The 16950-nt window shown below is 60.8% G+C and overlaps 4 protein-coding genes across 12 annotated transcripts in view; 2 read left to right on the top strand and 2 right to left on the bottom strand.

The window, feature by feature from the left end:
• Positions 1–2316: 2316 nt before the first annotated feature.
• On the bottom strand, positions 2317–8028 carry NDUFA11 (NADH:ubiquinone oxidoreductase subunit A11). The gene is made up of 4 exons (XM_045491702.1): positions 7844–8028; positions 4067–4159; positions 3852–3974; positions 2317–2498 (listed from the first exon to the last, which is right to left on the bottom strand). Exons 1-4 carry the CDS (start codon positions 7938–7940, stop codon positions 2386–2388), a joined length of 426 nt encoding a protein of 141 aa, XP_045347658.1. The 5' UTR covers positions 7941–8028; the 3' UTR covers positions 2317–2385.
• A 988-nt stretch (positions 8029–9016) lies between these two features.
• Positions 9017–12475, top strand: VMAC (vimentin type intermediate filament associated coiled-coil protein). Its single transcript, XM_045491701.1, has 2 exons — positions 9017–9274; positions 10511–12475. The coding sequence occupies exons 1-2, from the start codon at positions 9084–9086 to the stop codon at positions 10827–10829; spliced, it is 510 nt and encodes a 169-aa protein (XP_045347657.1). The 5' UTR covers positions 9017–9083; the 3' UTR covers positions 10830–12475.
• Positions 12476–12588: 113 nt separating this feature from the next.
• Positions 12589–15610, top strand: CAPS (calcyphosine). The gene is made up of 4 exons (XM_045491700.1): positions 12589–14214; positions 14288–14465; positions 14583–14789; positions 14863–15610. Exons 1-4 carry the CDS (start codon positions 14132–14134, stop codon positions 14962–14964), a joined length of 570 nt encoding a protein of 189 aa, XP_045347656.1. The 5' UTR covers positions 12589–14131; the 3' UTR covers positions 14965–15610.
• RANBP3 (RAN binding protein 3) overlaps positions 15537–16950 on the bottom strand; it is a 55289-nt gene continuing 53875 nt past the window's right edge. For 7 of the 9 annotated variants that reach the window (XM_045491694.1, XM_045491693.1, XM_045491692.1 and 4 more), the window contains one exon: positions 16466–16913. In XM_045491694.1, coding sequence (XP_045347650.1) covers positions 16870–16913 — 44 coding nt within the window. In that variant the 3' untranslated portion in view covers positions 16466–16869. Of the gene's footprint in view, positions 16914–16950 lie in introns of all 9 variants that reach the window. The other 2 variants (XM_045491690.1, XM_045491691.1) reach the window with 1 other exon arrangement.

The following is a 16950-nucleotide window of genomic DNA, read 5'->3' on the forward strand; positions in this document are numbered from 1 at the left end:
AATAACCACAGAACTAACGCCACGTGCCTGCTGTGAGCCGGGCCTGCTCTCTGGGCCTCGGTTTCCTCATCTGTAAAACAGGACCAGTGAGAGCTCCCTCTGAGGGCTGCTGCAAGGATTAGATGGGCTAAGGGTACCAACGGAGCCTTCCCGGCGGCTGGGAGAGGCTCTCGCAGGCTCCTTTGTCTCATTTAAGCCGCTCCCGGTTTCTTGGCCGAGACCCCCGGCTGAGCCTGCAGGGCTGAGGCAGCCCGTGCAGACTTGCTCCCACTGGGCGGTGTGCCTCCAGGGAGGGGGTCTTTGGGGAGTGTGTGTCCCACTGCCCCAGAGGTCTGCCCTGGTGGGAACACGACCCCCTCCTTGATCACGCACTGGCCGTGCCGCCTGCGGATCAGGCTGCCATCTGCGCAGAACGCCCTTCCCTCTCGCGCACATCTCACAGGACCTCTTCATCCTTGGATCTTCAGACTCTCCCTCCACCCCCCTCGCCCCCAGGCCCTTTCTGAGTTCTCGGTTCCAGACTAGACTGCTTGGGGCTGGAAATGCTTCATCAAGCTCGGGATGGGGGCGGGGGACCGCTCTTCTCTGGAAAGGTCCTTCACTGCCCCGGGCAGGGGCTGCTGGGGCTGGAGGTGGTGTCCCAGGCAAAGGTGTGTGTTGGGGAGGGGGCGGGGAGCTGGATGCTATAAACAAGGGCCATCCCCATGGGGTCTGTGTGGGGGGCAGGATGATGTCAGTCCCTCACAGCCTCATAAATGTTTATGGGCAAGGGGGTCTGGGTTTGGGGGCTCCCTGGAGCCCCGCAGGCAGCTGCTCTCTCCTGCTCCATTCTGGGGGCCCTGGCAGAGGCCCCCTCCAACACTGGCAGCCAGCCAGCCAGCCAGCCCAGAGAGGGCTGAGTAGGTGCCGAGCACAGCCCTGGTCTGAGCCGACTAAAGGGGAAACTGAGGTTGGGAAGTAGGAAGGGACTGGCTGGCCGGGAGTCTTCCCTTTCCCTCTGGGGCTTGGGCTTCGCAAAGAGCCAGGGGACTGAGGAAGGATGTACAGGGAGGGGAGGCCTGGGCGGCTGAGAAGTCACCAAAGGCACGGCCCTGACCAGGTCCCCCTGGTCCAGCCCTCAGTGACCACAGGTCCCACCGGCAGCACCAGTTCCCTGCAAACTACTTTTACTCCGTTGCCCCTGAACACTGCTGAGGGAGGGACCCTGTCGTCCCCGCTTGCCACGGAGGACAGAGCCAGTAAAGAACTGCGAGCTGGGACTCTGACACGGGTCTGGGACCCCAGAGTGCTCTCAGGGCTCAGCAGGCCCCCCTTCTCCCGGCCCACGGGTGGGGGGAGCCTCCAGCCTTTCTCAGGCCCGGACGCACCCCTGGGCTGGTGCCTGTGCCCACTCTGGCAGGAGACCTAGAGTGGCTGCGGGGTAATGACAGAACAGCGGTGGCAATGCCAGCAGGGCCTGGGCTCTGCACACGAATTTTAGCTGCTCAACACCTGGCTGAGTGACTATCCGGGGGTGGACAGAGGAAAGCAAGGCTCCAAGTCTGGCTTCCAACCATGTTGGCACCAGGGTGGGCTGGAGAGAAAGGGGGAGGGACGGGGCCATATATGGGCGAGGAGGGGGACTCAGGGCCCAGCTCCCGCCACCTCCAGTGCCCAGACCCCGCCAGGACCCAATCGCTGCCCGTGCATACCCCTGCTCCCCAGGGTAGGGCCCCGAGAGCCCTAATTTATGGTCCACCTTGACATGTTGGAGCAAGCCTCCCTTTCCGGCTGCCAGGAAGCAGAGCCAGACCCAGGCCTGCGGAGAGCGGGGGGCCAGGGCCGTGCCAGCATTCTGCAGCTGCCTAAATCACTGGGCCTGACAGGCGGCGGCGGGCGAGGATCAGGATTCTTTTCTCTCGTTCCTGCCATGCGCCCCTGCTTTGCAGGCTCCTGGTGGCCTGTCACCCACCTGTCACATGGAGACAAAGCTCCTGGGTCAGCCCGTCTGGGGTGCTCCGCTCCAATGCCAAGGAATTTGGAGTCAGGCTGTGCGTGGGCCCTGGGTGTGTCCCCCCCATGGTGCCCAGAGAGGGGATGGCACGTGACCTGTGTGGGGGGGCACAGGGGGGGCTGTGGGTGGTGGTGCCCAGCTCCCACCCCCAGATGCCCTGTGTTTAGGGCCCAGCTGGCGCCGTGGGCCCTGTCAGAACAAACCCGGATGCCGTGTCTCCTGCTCCCTTGCTGGGCTGCTGCTGGGGTGTCACTGCCGCCCTGCCCTCCCGAGACGGGGCTACATCGCAGACGCCAGGGGAGGAGGGGCGGGAGACTCACACACACCAGTATGCACAGAATTTATTTCTCGTCGCATTTCAACCTGGCCGGGGACCCGGGAGGCGGCGGGGCTCACACCTTGGGTGCTGCAAACACCTTCCAGCCCTCCAGCTGGCCCATCTTGACCAACGCGGCGATCGTGCCCATGTACGCACACGCGGCGGCTCCGATCCCATAGCTGTGAGCTGCCAGAGTCGGGAGGGTGGCGTCAGTCGCGCGTGGGGCTCACCTGTAGCCACCCAGGGGGCCCAACAGCATGTCCTTCCCTTGAGGCTGAGGGCTCCTTGAGGATTAAGTCGCGTGACCCCTTGACTTTGAAGACGTGTGTGGAAACCCGGAAACGGAGGCAAGAAGGGATCTAGGCTGTCGGGTCCGGGGGTGGGGCACCCGAGCTGCGGAGGGGACGGCGCTTTGTCGAGTCTCAGCCTGTGCCCCGGCCACAGGTGCCGGGCCCTGTACCTGCTCTGCGGACCGGGAACGGAAGGGGACAGAATGCCCCTGCTTGCCCGAGAGCCGTCGCTGGGGAGGGAGGTCTGCTTGCTGTATGCAGGGCTCACCCCTACGGCAGGCTGGGGGTGCATGTCAAACCCGACCTTACTCAAGGTCTTAAAGCAAAGGCTAGGATGCATGGGCCTTCCTCCACGGTGCCCGCCCTCTGCCTGACTGGAACGTTCCACCAAGCACTGGCAGGCTGGTGGGCCAGGGCTACGGGAGGTGGAGAGAGCACTGTCTGCTTCCTGGCCTGGGCAGCTCCACTGTGCCAGGCTGGCGTGGGGCCCCGGCCTGCCTTCCCACTAGGGAGGCACCTCTGCTGGTTCCCAGGTGACCTCGGGCCACCCAAGCCCCCTCTCTGAGCCTCCCTTCTTGCATCTCTAGAAGGGATGGTGAGTGGAAGTCCCCTGGAGGGCTGTGTGTCTGGTCAGTCAGGGCTCTGGGTGCTGGGAGAGGGACAGCAACACAAGGACCATGCACCCTCTCTATGCTTGTGGGGTGGTGGCAGAGACAGGCAGTGACCTCGTGTTCTCTGACAAGCTGCAGCAGAGGAAGGGGATATGGAAATGAGGGCAGTGGGGGTTCCAGATCATACACAGAGGGGGCTGTGCTGACACCTGGGCGAACGGCACTCCAGGAAGGGGGCAGAGCACATGCAAAGGCCCTGGGGCAGGAGCCGGCCTGGCTTGGAGGACCAGCAAGGAGGCTCACGTGGCTCATAGAGAGTGAGCAAAGGGGAAAGAGGGAGGAGGTGGGGGCAGAGAGGGTATGGGGCAGATTGTGCAGGGCCTTATGGGCCATGCTGAATGTCGCAGGGAGCCACAGGAGGGTGTAAGGGCTCGGTCAGGTACACATGCGGTAGGTGCTGAAGCAGCTGCCCTTACTATTACTGAACTGGCCGGTGGCGGAGGGTCAAAAGCCCTGGAAGGTTTCCTGGGGCAGCCCCTCTCCTCTGCTGGGGCGAGCACTCCACACAGCTGGCCCCTGGTCCAGGACAGAACGGGGGGTGGTGGTCAGCGGAGGTCAGGGGCGGGGGGCTCACTCACTGCGCGCTCCCAGGGTCAGGCCTCCGGCACAGCCTCCGATGAAGTAGTTGAGGGGGTCGTCGGGCTTCTCTCGGACCTGGGCACTGATGCAGGAGGTGAGGCCAAATATGGCACCGATGGCGGCTGTCGGGGTGGCAGCGGGGGGACGGGCGCCGAGTCAGGGCCCAGGGGCCAGTGCCAGGAGGGCCCCCAAGGAGAAGCCAAGGCTCGCTTACCTGCAGTAAATGTGTATCGCCCTGTCCTCGCCACTCCCTCCAGGAAGGAATCTGGCGGCTGCAGCGTGACACTGTAGGCGGAGAAGATCAGGCCTGCGGGACCAGAGCGGGTGAGGTGTGTGGCACCAGGGCCTGGGCACCGAGGCGAGGCGAGGCGCGGCCCTGGCTGGTGGCAGTCCCCCCTGCTATCAGAGAAACCCTCTGTCCCTCGGTCCCCACAGCACCCTCAAGGAGGCTCCTAGCAACCCCCCAACCAACCCCCCTGCCCAGGAAGGGACTGTTCTGGGGTTCACCCGGGGCCCCACAGCTGCTGAGCAGCCAAGGTGGGATTCCAGCCCTGTCTGCTGTTCCAGAACCTGGGCTCTCAGCCCCACCTCTGCACCCCAGGCCTCCCTCCGCAAGGTCTGACCCCTCACCCTCCATGGCGCACCGGCCCAGCGTGCAATGGACAGGAGAACAGGCCTGGGGCCTAAGTGGCTGGGCCGCTCCCTGGCCTCCAAGGTCAGCACAGACACCACAGCTGCACCCCACAAGCCCTGCTCCCCACTCCCGTCCAAGGCTGCACTCTCCCGTGGGGCCCTGGGCTCCTCAGCCTAATCCTCCTTGGCAGAGACCTGGCTCCTGGGCCTGTCCCTCATCACCCTGGGGCCCCCTCCCTGCTAGCGGCTTGGGCTTAGGGCCATCCCTCACACCTGGCTGGCTCAGCAGCCGCTCACGCCCACCCGGCCTCACCACCCGGTCAGCTTTTCCATCTCTGCTGTCGCCCCGGCCTCCCTGCCCGACACTGGCTTTTACGCATGAGGGGCCCGCCGGGGGCCGGGCCTGGAGCTGAGTGGTGGGTGGGTGGTGAGGACAGAGGCCCCATCCGTGGGCATCCTGAGCAAACACTGGCCTGGGCTGGTGTGCGGGTCTGGGGCGAGGCCAAGACAAGCCCTTGAGAAGCTGCCCTCACCAGATCCTCCTAGGTGGGAGGCAGACCAAGGCCCACCTGGCTGGCTCTGAGTCACCAGAAACAGCCCAACGCGGGGCTCCCCGACTTCCAGCTGACCCTGCTCAGGGCAGACAACACACCCCTCCTCTCCCTATAGACCCCCAGCCTGGCCTAGTTGCCAAAGGGACCTCCAGGGCCAGCCCAGCCTATCCCATCCCAGCAAAACTGAACTGTTGTTTGCCAGCTCACATTCCAGGCCGCACACAGACAGTGCCCCCGTCACCCCGGAGCCCTCAGAAGTCCTAGAACTGGGAGTGCGTGACCCAGTTGTCCCCGATTATCCCAGGGTCAAAGACTGCCCCATCCCAACTCTCTGCTAGTAACCATCCAACATGGCGGGTGACCTGCCACAGCCCCCCCTCCCCAGGTCCTGTGATCCCCAGCACATGAGGATCTGTAATGACTCAGACCTTTCCACGGCCCCCCATCACCCCACTGAAGACCCCCTTCCTGACCCCCCACTTGCTCCAGCAGTGACCTCCAGACACAATGCACACACTCATTCATTCACTGTGCGCCCACATTCTTTCATTCATTCATTCATTCGTTCATTCACTCATTCATTCATTTGGTTCCTCTGTACCTTCATTCACTCATACATTCATTCACTGTTACTGTGAACCCTAATCCATCCATCACCCATCCCAAAGAGTTACTGAATGCCTAGGGGCGTCTGGGTGGCTCAGTGGGTTAAGCATCCGACTTCGGTCAGGTCATGATCTCATGGTTCGTGTGTTCGAGTCCCGTGTCAGGCTCTGTGCTGACAGCTCAGGGCCTGGAGCCTGTTTCGGATTCTGTGTCTCCCTCTCTCTCTGCCCCTCGCCCACTCATGCTCTGTTGCTCTCTCAAAAAAAAAATATAAACATTAAAAAAAAATAAGAGTTACTGGGTGCCTTCATTCATTCATTCACTCCCCAGGGGCTCATCATCTCAGGAAAGCCAGATGGGACACAAGAGTGTTCTCTCAGTGAGGGCTGAGGGGAGGCAGGGAGTGAGGGAGGGTGAGGTAAGGAAGGATCCAGAAGCCAAGTCCCGTATGTTGCATGGAGTTGGCCAGTGCGAACACGCAGGCGGGCATAGTGAGCAACACACACACACACACACACACACACACACACACACACACACTGCCTGATCAGGCACCCCTGTCAAAGGTTTCCACCCACCCTCCCTAAAAGACCCTCCAGCAACCCCCCTCCCCCAGAGGATCCTGGCTCACTCAGCACCCCACTCCTGGAAAGTGCTCAGTCTCCCCCAAAAGCCTCCTGAGACTCCAGTCCACCCCCAAGGCCCGCGCATTTGTGATCAGACACATGCACTCCCATTCACAAACACCAACGTTAATATCTTTCTCAGGTTCAAAATCCCCCAAATCTTCGCCCTGAAGGCCCCACATGCCCTGCAGGCGACCCCTCCTGCTTTAATTTTCCTTTAGACACAACCATGAGCCTCCACCAAGTTCGGCCAGGCCTCCCGCAATGTCAGCATCGCCCCTTAAGAATGTGCCCAAATAAAAAAAAAAAAAGAAAAAAAAAAAGAAAAAAAAAAAGAAATGTGCCCCAACAACTTCCCCCTCCAGTGATCCAACCCCACACTGCCCACCCCTCTCTCAAGGACCCCAGAGATCCCGCCATGCACCTCCACCGTCCCAACGACTCGCCACTCGAGCAGACTCCACATAACCCATCCGCAGGGACTCCCCCTCGACCCTCTCTCTTCAGACCCCTCCACAAGGACCCTGCATGCACAGTCCTTGCCTCAGCCACCCTCAGGAGCAGATCAGCAGACCTGGATTTGCACACCGGCTCCAAAAGACCGAAGGGAAGTTAATACACCTCTCCGACCTTCAGTGTCCATCTCTGAGAAATGGGCACGATAACCGCTGATCTCACTAAACACGCAGAAAATGGTAGCCTGGGGGAGACTCAACTTCTGCCCGGCCTCGTTTCAGGAGCTGGAGACATGGAGGTGGCCCAAACCATCCTATCTACTACTTCTCAGAGAGACTGAGCATCAAAAGGGACCCTGGAAGAGGCGAGTCGCTGGGGTCTCCCCTGCAAGGGAGTGCTAGGGCTGTGAATCCCCTTATGCCCCCCCCCCAGGCTACCCTTAAGTACCCCTGACCCGCCGCATCTATGATCTCGGCACCCCTACGACCCCTCTGGTGGTCCCAATTAAAGCTTCAGATATCCCTAAACATCCCACTCTCCTGGACCCTAAGAAAACCTCATCCCCCTCCAGGATAATGACCCACGATCCACCCCCCCCCCCGCCCCCAAATAACCTCAACTTAACCCTGTTAAGTCTCATGAATCCCCAGCTCCTTTGATCCCGATAACGGCCCTCTCCCACTCAACGGCTTCCCCGGAGCCTGGTGACAGCTTCAACAATAACCCCTAAGTCCCAGCACCCGGGAACAGCTTCTGACGACCCCAGAGCCTGTCACAGGTACCACTTCCCAGTGCCCTCCAACCCTGCCGGACCCCCTTCACACAAGAGTCCCTCATGGCCTCCCCAGACATTCCCACGACGCCCACGTGTCACCCCGTGAGATACCCAGCTCCAGACCCCCTAGGACTTCCTGCGCCCTCTGAATTAGTCTGACACGCCTACAAAAATCTATCTCATACAAGAGCTCCCCAGCGTCCCAGGGCCACCGCAGGAACCCCGGTGACAACCATGCGCCACCTGCGAGATCCCCAGCCCCCCAAGGCGCCCTCGGACAGCCGCCAGCGACTCCATGACCTCCTTGCACCCTCTGCCTTCGGGGCCCGGGCGGCGCTCACCAGCGGCACCACTCAGTGTGGTACTGGCGTAGGTCTTGCGGTGGCACTCGGTGCCATCGGGAATGTCCCGGTATTGCTGAAGAAGCGTCTGCACCATGACCGCGCACCCCTGGCCCCGCACCGCACACCCGACCGTCTCCCCGCACCCAAGGGCAGTCGCCGCCGTTCGTTCTCGCGAGACTTCCTGGGCGGCGTGCGCAACCTCTCGGGCGCAGGGGCCGACAACAAGCGTGCAACTTTATTGAGCACCGAGAACACAGACACGGGTGGCGCTCAAGCGCTGAGTCGGGACTGGCGTAAAGGCGCGCGTGCACCCCCAGCTGATTTATGGAGGGAGAAACTGAAGTCAGCCAGAACCAGTGAAGGCAGATCTCGCTAGCCCCAACTCAGAAGGGCCTAGGTTAGGAAGGGTTTGACCCGGAGTGGGGGCCTAATCTGGGGGTGGGACTATGACGGGTATTTGGGCGCGGGGCGGAACTCCATTTGATAGGCGCAAGATGTAACTATGGGGCGGGGCACAGCGGAAATGCGGCCACTCCCAGCGCCAGAATCCGCAAGGGGGCGTGATCACGCCCTGGGCCGGTCTCCAAGCAGAGTCCGAACCGCGTGCGACTGTTTGGGGGCGTGGCCAGACTCGCGGGCGGCGGAAGATGCCGATCCCGGGGCTAGGAGTTTAGCGGGACAGCACCTGTGCCCTGCCTGCGGCTGCCTCGTCCAAGCCCCGGGCCGGAGGAGGTACGCGCTAGACTTGGGGGGCGTGGCCGGGGGGGAAAACACTGCCTGAAGGGCACTTGGCCAATCCGGAGCTGTACGATTGCCTAAGGGGCGTGGCCGTGGCCCTTTGGGGAGCTCCCAGAGACTCGCACCCCGGGGCGTGGTCAGGCTTTCTGGACCGCAGGACCCGGGCCAATCGTAGTGTTGGCTTCTCAGTGGGGCGGGGCCTGTCTCGAAGGAGTGGCCAATCCCGTTGCGGAAGCCTGAACTGGGCGGGCCGCAGGAGAACCAGGCCCGCCTGGGGGCGTGGTTTTCAGGACGTTGGCCAATCTTAGAGTCAGGCCGGGCTCAGGGGCGGAGTTTCGAGGTGCCCAAACCATTGAGGGCGTTTGGGTTTGAGGAGGGCGCGACCCATCGGGCCGAGGCCAATCGCTCGGTCCGGAGAGAGCCTCTGGGGGCGTGGCCCACTGGGGCTGGGGGCGGGGCCTGCGCCCGGTTCCGGGCCGTCCGGGACGGCGCCGGGGCCATGTCGGCGCCGCAGCCGCTGCAGATCCGCGAGGCGAACGCACACCTGGCGGCTGTGCACCGGCACGCGGCGGAGCTGGAGGCGCGGCTGGACGCGGCGGAGCGCACAGTGAGCGCCCAGGCCGAGCGCCTGGCCCGCCACGACCAGCAGCTGCGCGCTGCGCTGGAGGAGCTGGGCCGCGCCAAGGACTGGTGAGGCCCGGGGCCGGCCAGGTGGACTTCTTGAAGGACGTGGGCGGAGGCAGAGCCGAGGCTGGAAAGGGAGGAGAGGCGCGGGAACCGTGTACATTCACGTGTAGGCTGGACTTCCGGTGCAATTGAAAAAACAAACACCAAAAACCTCGAACTGGTCACCGGCATGCAGAGTTGAGGGGTGTCACACAAGTGTGGATTTCTAACTTAAAACAGAGCCTGTTTTTCCACAAGGCAAAATCGGCTCTTTTCCAGGGGTGCGGGGATCACCGACCTCCCCTTAGGTATTGGGAGCCATGACAGGTTTTGGAGCAGAGGAGGATGGGATCACACCAGCAGTTCTGAAGAACCCATCTAGTTTTGAAGAGGCATTGAGGATGGAAAGGGATGAGACAGGCGCCCGGCGGGGAGGGAGGTCTGGAGCCCAAGTGAGAAAGGGTTCGGACCTGGTTGGATCCATTCATTCATCTTTACTGAGCACCTATGTGCCAGGCAGGTTCGGCGCACCAGAGCCCCTAAGTGAGACCTACATAGCATAGCCCTCAAGCATACTAAGCAGTTACAAAATGGGGTGGTTGGGGTTGTGATGGAAGGGCACATAGGGTTCTGAGGGGGCCCAGATGGAAGGCTTCCTGGAGGAGGGGCCATCTAAGCTAAACAAATAGGAAAAGATGTAGGGGAAAGGGGACCTGCAGGGGAGCAATGAGGATAGTGTTAGCCTGCTCTGGTTGCCATTACAGAACACCAGAGACTGGGGGGCTTTAAACAACCGATTCCTCCCCCCCTTCCCCCCCAGTTCTGGGGGCTGGAAAGTCCAACTGATAGGTTCAGTTCCTGGTGACAGATTATCTTCCCGGCTTGCAGATTGCTGTCTTCGCTGCGTGCTCACACGGCAGAGAGCAAGCAAGCTCTCTGGTGTCTCTTCTTACAAGGGCACTAATTCTACGAGGGCCCCACCCTCACAATCTCATCTTATTTTACTTAACGTCCCAAAGGCTCCATCTCCAAATACATCACATTGGGGATGGGTGGGTAGGGATTCAGCCCAAGAGTTTTGAGGGGACACAAACATCCAGTCCATGCCAAGGGGGGCCTTGAAGCAGTGGCGAGGAGCAGGGCCTTTATCCTGATGGTGATGGGGAGCCCCCCCCCCCCCCCCCCCCCGAGGTCGGGAGCAGGGAGAAGAATCTCTGGTCCCCTTGGTACCACAACTGCCATGTCTTGCCTTCCTGCCAGTGAGATTGCCGCTCTCCAGGAGCAGCTGCTGACCTCCGAGGCCACGGTCCACAGCCTGCAGACCGCCCTGCGCCAGAGGAATGAGCTCATCGGGCAGCTGCAGACCCGGGCCGAGCTGCTGCAGGACATCTGCCGTTGGCGGCCACCCGTGGCCGGGCTGCTGGCCGCCCTGGCCGAAGCCGAGCGCCTAGGGCCCTTGCCAACTGGAGACCCCAGCCACCCACCCCCCAGTGGGCCTGGTCCAGGCCTTGCCAACAGCACTGGGGACGAGGAAGACAGGAACCACCTGCAGCCTGCGGTGTTTGGGACCACCGTGTGAGCCCTAGAGCACAGATCCCACAACGGAGATGGACTTCCACTGCTGTGGTGTCCTCAGGAGTCACCTGTGTCCGAGAGGGGGCCCCGTGGCACAGCCATAATCCTTTCCAAGCATCAAAACCTGCTAAAAAGTTGTAGGTTTCAAGCAGGCAGCCCGTGGGCCAAAGGCAGACGTGTAGCCCAGAGAGTTTTTTGGTTTTGTTCTGCTCTTGTCGTTTCTTAAAGATTTTAAATAATCTCTTTGTGGGGCTTGAACTTCCAACTCCGAGGTCAAGAGGCCCATGCTCTACCCACTGAGCCAGTCAAGTGTCCCTTGTTTTTGTTTTTAAACAAAACTTTAAGTCAGTTGACTTACTGAAAATTTGGCAGTGTTTACACAAAAATCTGGATTTCTGGCTTCAGTCTTGGTCACGCCTGCTTGGATCTGAGCCCGGGATACCCTCTTCAGCCAAAGTGTGAGGTCCAGTTGGCTCTCTTGCCTCTCTTAGGGCCAGATGTCCGGCCCCTGAAGCATCTGACGTCTCTGTCGCTTGTGGAGGCAGATGGCATCGAGTTTTGCTCCACCTTTTCCCCCTGCCCTGATTCCCGTTCCTTCCGAAGCACCTCTCGTCCCAGGCTAAAGCTTTTTCTTTCTTATCCTTCATCCCACTCCAGAATTGGGGACCTCAAGACTTGTGCCGTTTTGCCCTGGTTGTAGGAAGACAAATTTTTAATGCTAGACTTTTCTCTCCCCCTAACTCTGTCCTTCTGTCAACCTTTAGCCCAGAAGGCAGAGCGTGCGTGTGAGACATTGTGAGATGTTGGCAGCTAGGCTGTGCTGCCCCGGAAAACTCAGGCATCCCTCAGCCTTTTCTTGATACAGTCCTTCCTGAGGGACTTTCCACTGGCTCTTCCCTCTGCCTAGAACATTCTTCCCCCAGATGTCACAAGGACCAGTTCCTTGTCCCTCAGATCTTTGCTCAGAAGTCACCTCCTCAGAGGGGTCTTCCCAGATTGCCTTATCCGAAGTGATGCCCATCATTCTGTTATCTCTATGGAACTTCTTGTCACCAGAGTGTCAGCTACTCGAGGGCAGGGTTTCTGTTATCACCAGGAGGAGGTTCCTGGGACCTCCGTAGGAACAGGATGGGTTTGTGGGCCCTGAAGGGAGTTAGCGAACCCCAGCACATCTGATGAGCCCCCTGGCCAGTTTAGCTTTTGTAGCAAGCAGCTGGCTCCTTTTTATATTTTCTAGAGAATCTTTTTTTTTTTTTTTAATCTCGTTTCCCTGCTGCCCCTTCTTGGCCAGAGACATTCCGGGTGCCTGTTTTTGTTTTTAAATCAAACCAGGGAATCCTGTGCCTTTCTCTGCCCAGCCGAATGAAGCGCCCAGCCCGGTACCACGGTAGCCATTTGCCCGCCTCCTTACTCAGGGAATTTCACACCAAGAACTGCCAAGGGGCAGGGCCTGTTTTGGCCTGGAAAGGTCGATGTCCCTCCCCAGCCCCCAGGATGGTGCTGCCTGCCCGCCTGGTGTCTAACAGTGACCCCTCAGTGTAGGAACAATGGCCCCATTTTCTAAGGATGACTAAGGGGGGGCTGCTCGTATGAGGGAAAGGCAGGCCGAGGCCTGTCTGAGCTCAAGAATAAACTGAATGATTTCTTGGCCTTGGTCCTTCCTCATTCCTCCTTCCTCCTTCCCGGGTGGGGACTGGAGGGGTGGCCCGGGTGCCGTTCCGGGGTCAGGGTGGGGTCCTGCCTGGCGGGGAGACACAGGTTACAGCCACGGGGGCTGGTGTCTAATCTTTGTGGCACAGGCTCGCCCCATTTTACAGATGTGGAAAATGAGGCTCAGTGTGGGCCTCGGGGTCGGGAGGACCTGGAACACTTCCACGTTCTGGGGGGTTATGGTTGAGATTCTGATTCTCTTCAAGATGAGGCGGTGCCAAAACAGAGTTACAATGGCTGTGGTTAATATTTGACATTTTTCTATGGGAAAAAAATGTGATTTTTGTAACCCGCGTGGAAAACACAATGCAGCGGTTCTCTGCCTACTCGAACAATTATGGACCGCAGGAGGGCACCAGAATTTTTGCTGTAGTTTCACATACAATTGACAGCGTTACATCAGCTGTGGCCCGAACCATGGTGCTGGGCCGCGTGCTCTCTGTGGATTGGTTTCTGATACCACCGTTGTTCTGTGTCTGAGTCCAGGCTTCGAAAAGCCTCTGATGACCTCTCTGGGTGTCTGCAGCTGATGGGTCCCCAAATGGGGCCCACGTTTTAGGTCCTGGGAAATCCAAAGTCATTTTCAGTCCCATCTGTGGGTTTGAAATGCTCTCAGTTGGCAAAGGTGTCCAAAGTCTCCATCCAAGGCCTTCCGCGACGGTGGCCTTGGTTGTTCTCGGGCATTGGGGGTGGGGGGTAGAGGCACTTTGTCGCTTAGTGCCATAGTCCCCTGGCTCCCCCAGCTTATTATGAGCAAGACCACCGGGTGATGTTTGAGCACTGAAAACCGACCACCAAAAGACCCACATTGACAAAAACCCCACAACTGGCCTCTAAACTACCAGGAACTTCTCTGACAATGTTGAAACATCGTAAGGCTGCCGTATCCTGGCTCAGGCACATTGATCTGAAAACCCGGACGTGGGCCTGGGCCACCTCAAACCCCTTTGAACCTGGATCCCTCAGTAGCCTTGGCTGCTGCTGCCCTGTGAAAAGGGGCAGGGAACCTGTTCCAGGTCACACAGGAATTGGGTCTTGAGCCTCCTCGGCCATGACCTTGCCCCTCTCCATCCAGGACCCTGGTCCTTGTAGGGCTGTGGCCCACCCCTCCTTCTTATAGCCAGGAATAGTGACCTTCCTCTTATAGCCAGGGAGGGTGACCCCCGACTCCCCACCTGGGTCTGGCTTTATCCCAGACCTGGGCACTGCAAGGCTGGGAGTGAGCAGAACAGAGGCTGGGCAGTGATGCCCGCGAGAGCACTGCCCTGTCCCTCTTGGCCCGGCCACTCCGCTCCACAGGGTGTGCCTAGGGCTACGGGGCACCGGCACAGTGAGAGTTACAGCCGGGGCCCCTCCCAGTCTCCTGAGCCACCGTCCCTTAGCAACAGTCCTGCTGGGCAGGACGCGTTGCCAGCGCTGGGCAAAGCGGGCAGGAGCCAGAGGAGTGGCTGTCTGGCTTCCAGAACAGACGCAGGGCAGGTGACCAGGTAGTGGGCCAGGGCAGGCTTGCGGCACCTGACCACAGCCTGGCCGGCAGAGTGGGAGCCCTTCCTCCAGCTCTCTCCAATCCAGCTCCCCAGACAGCCCTGACCCAGCATGGATGCTGTGGACGCCACTGTGGAGAAGCTCCGGGCACAGTGTCTGTCCCGAGGGGCCTTGGGCATCCAGGGCCTGGCTAGGTGAGCTGTCCCCTGAACCTTCTCGACCCCCAGCTCCAGAGACTACCTTCTAACTCCGTCCCCCGCCCCTCAGGTTTTTCCGCCGCCTGGATCGGGACAAGAGCCGATCCCTGGACTCGGGGGAACTCCAGCGGGGCCTGGCTGAGCTGGGGCTGGTGCTGGACGCAGCTGAGGCGGAGGGTGTGTGCAGGCGCTGGGACCGTGACGGCAGTGGGATGCTGGACCTGGAGGAGTTCCTGAGGGCACTGCGGGTGAGGCCCTGGGCCCCGCGGTCTGGAGGGTGGGCTTGCCCGGGACAGTGTGGACACCGGATGTCCGAGAGCCCTGGTGGGTGGAGGGCCCCCCAGTTACTGCCTTCTCCTCCCCAGCCCCCCATGTCCCAGGCCCGGGAGGCGGTCATCGCAGCTGCGTTTGCCAAGCTGGACCGCAGTGGGGACGGCGTGGTGACCGTGGACGACCTCCGGGGGGTCTACAGTGGCCGCGCCCACCCCAAGGTGCGAAACGGGGAGTGGACCGAGGAGGAGGTCCTCCGCCGCTTCCTGGACAACTTCGACTCCTCTGAGAAGGATGGGCAGGTGGGTGCCCCCGGATACCCCTGCCCCCTCCACCCCGGTGTCTGGTCTCCACTTACAGCCCGTCTGCCCCCAGGTCACTCTGGCTGAATTCCAGGACTACTACAGCGGCGTGAGCGCCTCCGTGGACACAGATGAGGAGTTTGTGGCCATGATGACCAGCGCCTGGCAGCTGTGAGCAGTACACGCTTACCCAGCCAGCACCATCGTAGTGTAGGACCCCCACCCTGGCCCCCGAGCCCTGGCCCCTCTCACCTGGGCTTCTAGCTGCACAGCACCCGGGGTCGGAGGGCTACAGAGGCATGTGGAAGATTGAGGCTGTGGGACCGGCCGGACCAGGTCTCAGAGGACCCAGCTTGGCCATCAGGTGGGAGGAGGACAAAGGTTCCAAGGATGGGTCACTGGCTCAGAATCCCTGTCCCTGCTGTGCTGACCTCAGGCCTCACAAAGCCACTGCAGATGCCCCCCACCCTGCTTCCTCCCGTCTCTGCTCAGTGAATCCTCGGCCCTGCCAGCCACGCCCTGCCCCTACGCGTGCCCCCCCACCCCGCCCCCACCCAGGGAAGCCAGACGGCCGGGGACAAAGCGAAGCTCAGCACGGAGGCGGCCAGTCTTGGAAGGCAGCCAAGTGTGGTGACCTGCCCGGACGTGCAGTGGGGCGCAGGGGCCAGGCTGGCCCGGGAGCCGGAGGCTGTTCTTGGCCAGGCTGGCTGGCTTCCTGAGGCCCCTGGGGCATGCAGGAGGCCAGGGTTTTAGTTAAAAGTTTTAATGTAGTTCCCAAATACATTTCATATGACAATCTTACATAAATGTTCCAAAACACATGGGCATTATCTGGTTTTACTTGTCACTAGTTGGCTAAGGCTTAAAGCAGAGAAGTGTGACCGGATCTGCTGGGAGGGCCTTTGGTGTCTTCCCATGGCTCAGGCTCAGGCTGCACACGACCGACCCGAGGTGTGGGCGGTGTAGCTGCACAGATGAGGCCTTCTCACCCTGAGGGCAGGGCTGGGCAGTTTCCTCTGAAATCCCTTGGAGCCCTGTGCACAGGACCATCTTCACAGGCCTTCCCAGGTGCATGATGCCCGGCTGGCTCTTGGCCACGCTCCAGGGTGGGGGGTGGGCATAGCGCCTGCTCCCGTGGGGGATGGCCGGTTGCCGGGAACCAGTCCCCTGCCCCCTCCTCGAAGGCCCTGCCAAGGTCCCCCTCTGCCTCTCACAGAGGACCCCAGCCCTGGATGGTCTTGGGGGCGGTGAGGTCCAGGGCTGGGCAGGGAATGGCCAGCGGCAGGAAGCAGTTCTGCGCCTGGGTGCCAGATGATGGGTGACCGACGTGATGGGGACAGGCAGGAAGGTGCATGGGGACCCTCCCAGGGTCCAGCGACCCTTTTCTAGGTAAGCTCTCTCCAGGTCTGGGGCCCAACCCCTCAACGCGTCAGCACTGGGCCTGAAGCACCCCTGGGTAGGGAACAAGCGGGGGCCTGACCCCCACCCCAGCACAGAGGCCAGGAGCACAGGGAGGAGGAGGATGTGGCCCAGGATGGAGCTGTGCCCAATCGATGCACAGGAGAGTCTTAACCTAAGAAACCAAACACAAAGCTTCGGGGAAAAAAAGATCTAAAAATATAAGCCCCAAATCAGAAGGTGGGAAACTGGAGACAGAGATGGTGGTTAACAAAGCGTCCAGCAGGCCCAGTGTTTATACTTGTGTGGACAGACCCGCCTGGGTGGGCGGCGGCGACAGAGGCCGGGGACACGAGGAGGGAGGGGTGAAGAAACGAGGTGTCCCAGTCCCAGTGAGAAGCCGTGACAAGTCTTAATGTGCCATTTCGATTCAAAGGAGGGGAGGGAAGAAATGTTCTTTTTCGTTTTGCTCATCAATATGATGAGGTCTCGTGTCCCAAACCACATTCAGGCAGTTCCCGAGTCTGCTTCTGAACGGGACATGCGGATCCGAACTGTGGCCAACCCAGCGGGGAGTGTGGTTCCCGAGCCCCACGCCTCAACACTGCCGGCGGGGCGGGGCGGGGCGGGCGGGCGGACAGACGGACAAAGCAGCAGGCTCGCGGGCAGCCGGCTCCCGGCGCTATGTGCTCCCGGCCGTCTGCCCGTCCCCTTCATCGCCAGCACCTGTTGGGAAGCAGCGGCCTCACCGTCAGGTCCCCAC

The sequence above is a fragment of the Leopardus geoffroyi genome, chromosome A2 (genome assembly GCF_018350155.1).
Source record: "Leopardus geoffroyi isolate Oge1 chromosome A2, O.geoffroyi_Oge1_pat1.0, whole genome shotgun sequence".
Classification (NCBI taxonomy): Eukaryota; Metazoa; Chordata; class Mammalia; order Carnivora; family Felidae; genus Leopardus; species Leopardus geoffroyi.

Bases quoted from the DNA above. Each gene is read 5' to 3' on its own strand.
- NDUFA11 (XM_045491702.1), bottom strand. From the start codon at position 7,940: ATGGTGCAGACGCTTCTTCAGCAATACCGGGACATTCCCGATGGCACC. The intron at 4,160-7,843 runs GTGAGCGCCGCC...CTGGTCCCGCAG, and splicing joins CACACTGAGTGGTGCCGCTG to GCCTGATCTTCTCCGCCTAC. The intron at 3,975-4,066 runs GTAAGCGAGCCT...CCACCCCGACAG, and splicing joins GCGATACACATTTACTGCAG to CCGCCATCGGTGCCATATTT.
- CAPS (XM_045491700.1), top strand. From the start codon at position 14,132: ATGGATGCTGTGGACGCCACTGTGGAGAAGCTCCGGGCACAGTGTCTG. The intron at 14,466-14,582 runs GTGAGGCCCTGG...TCTCCTCCCCAG, and splicing joins AGTTCCTGAGGGCACTGCGG to CCCCCCATGTCCCAGGCCCG. The intron at 14,790-14,862 runs GTGGGTGCCCCC...GTCTGCCCCCAG, and splicing joins CCTCTGAGAAGGATGGGCAG to GTCACTCTGGCTGAATTCCA.
- VMAC (XM_045491701.1), top strand. From the start codon at position 9,084: ATGTCGGCGCCGCAGCCGCTGCAGATCCGCGAGGCGAACGCACACCTG. The intron at 9,275-10,510 runs GTGAGGCCCGGG...CCTTCCTGCCAG, and splicing joins CTGGGCCGCGCCAAGGACTG to TGAGATTGCCGCTCTCCAGG.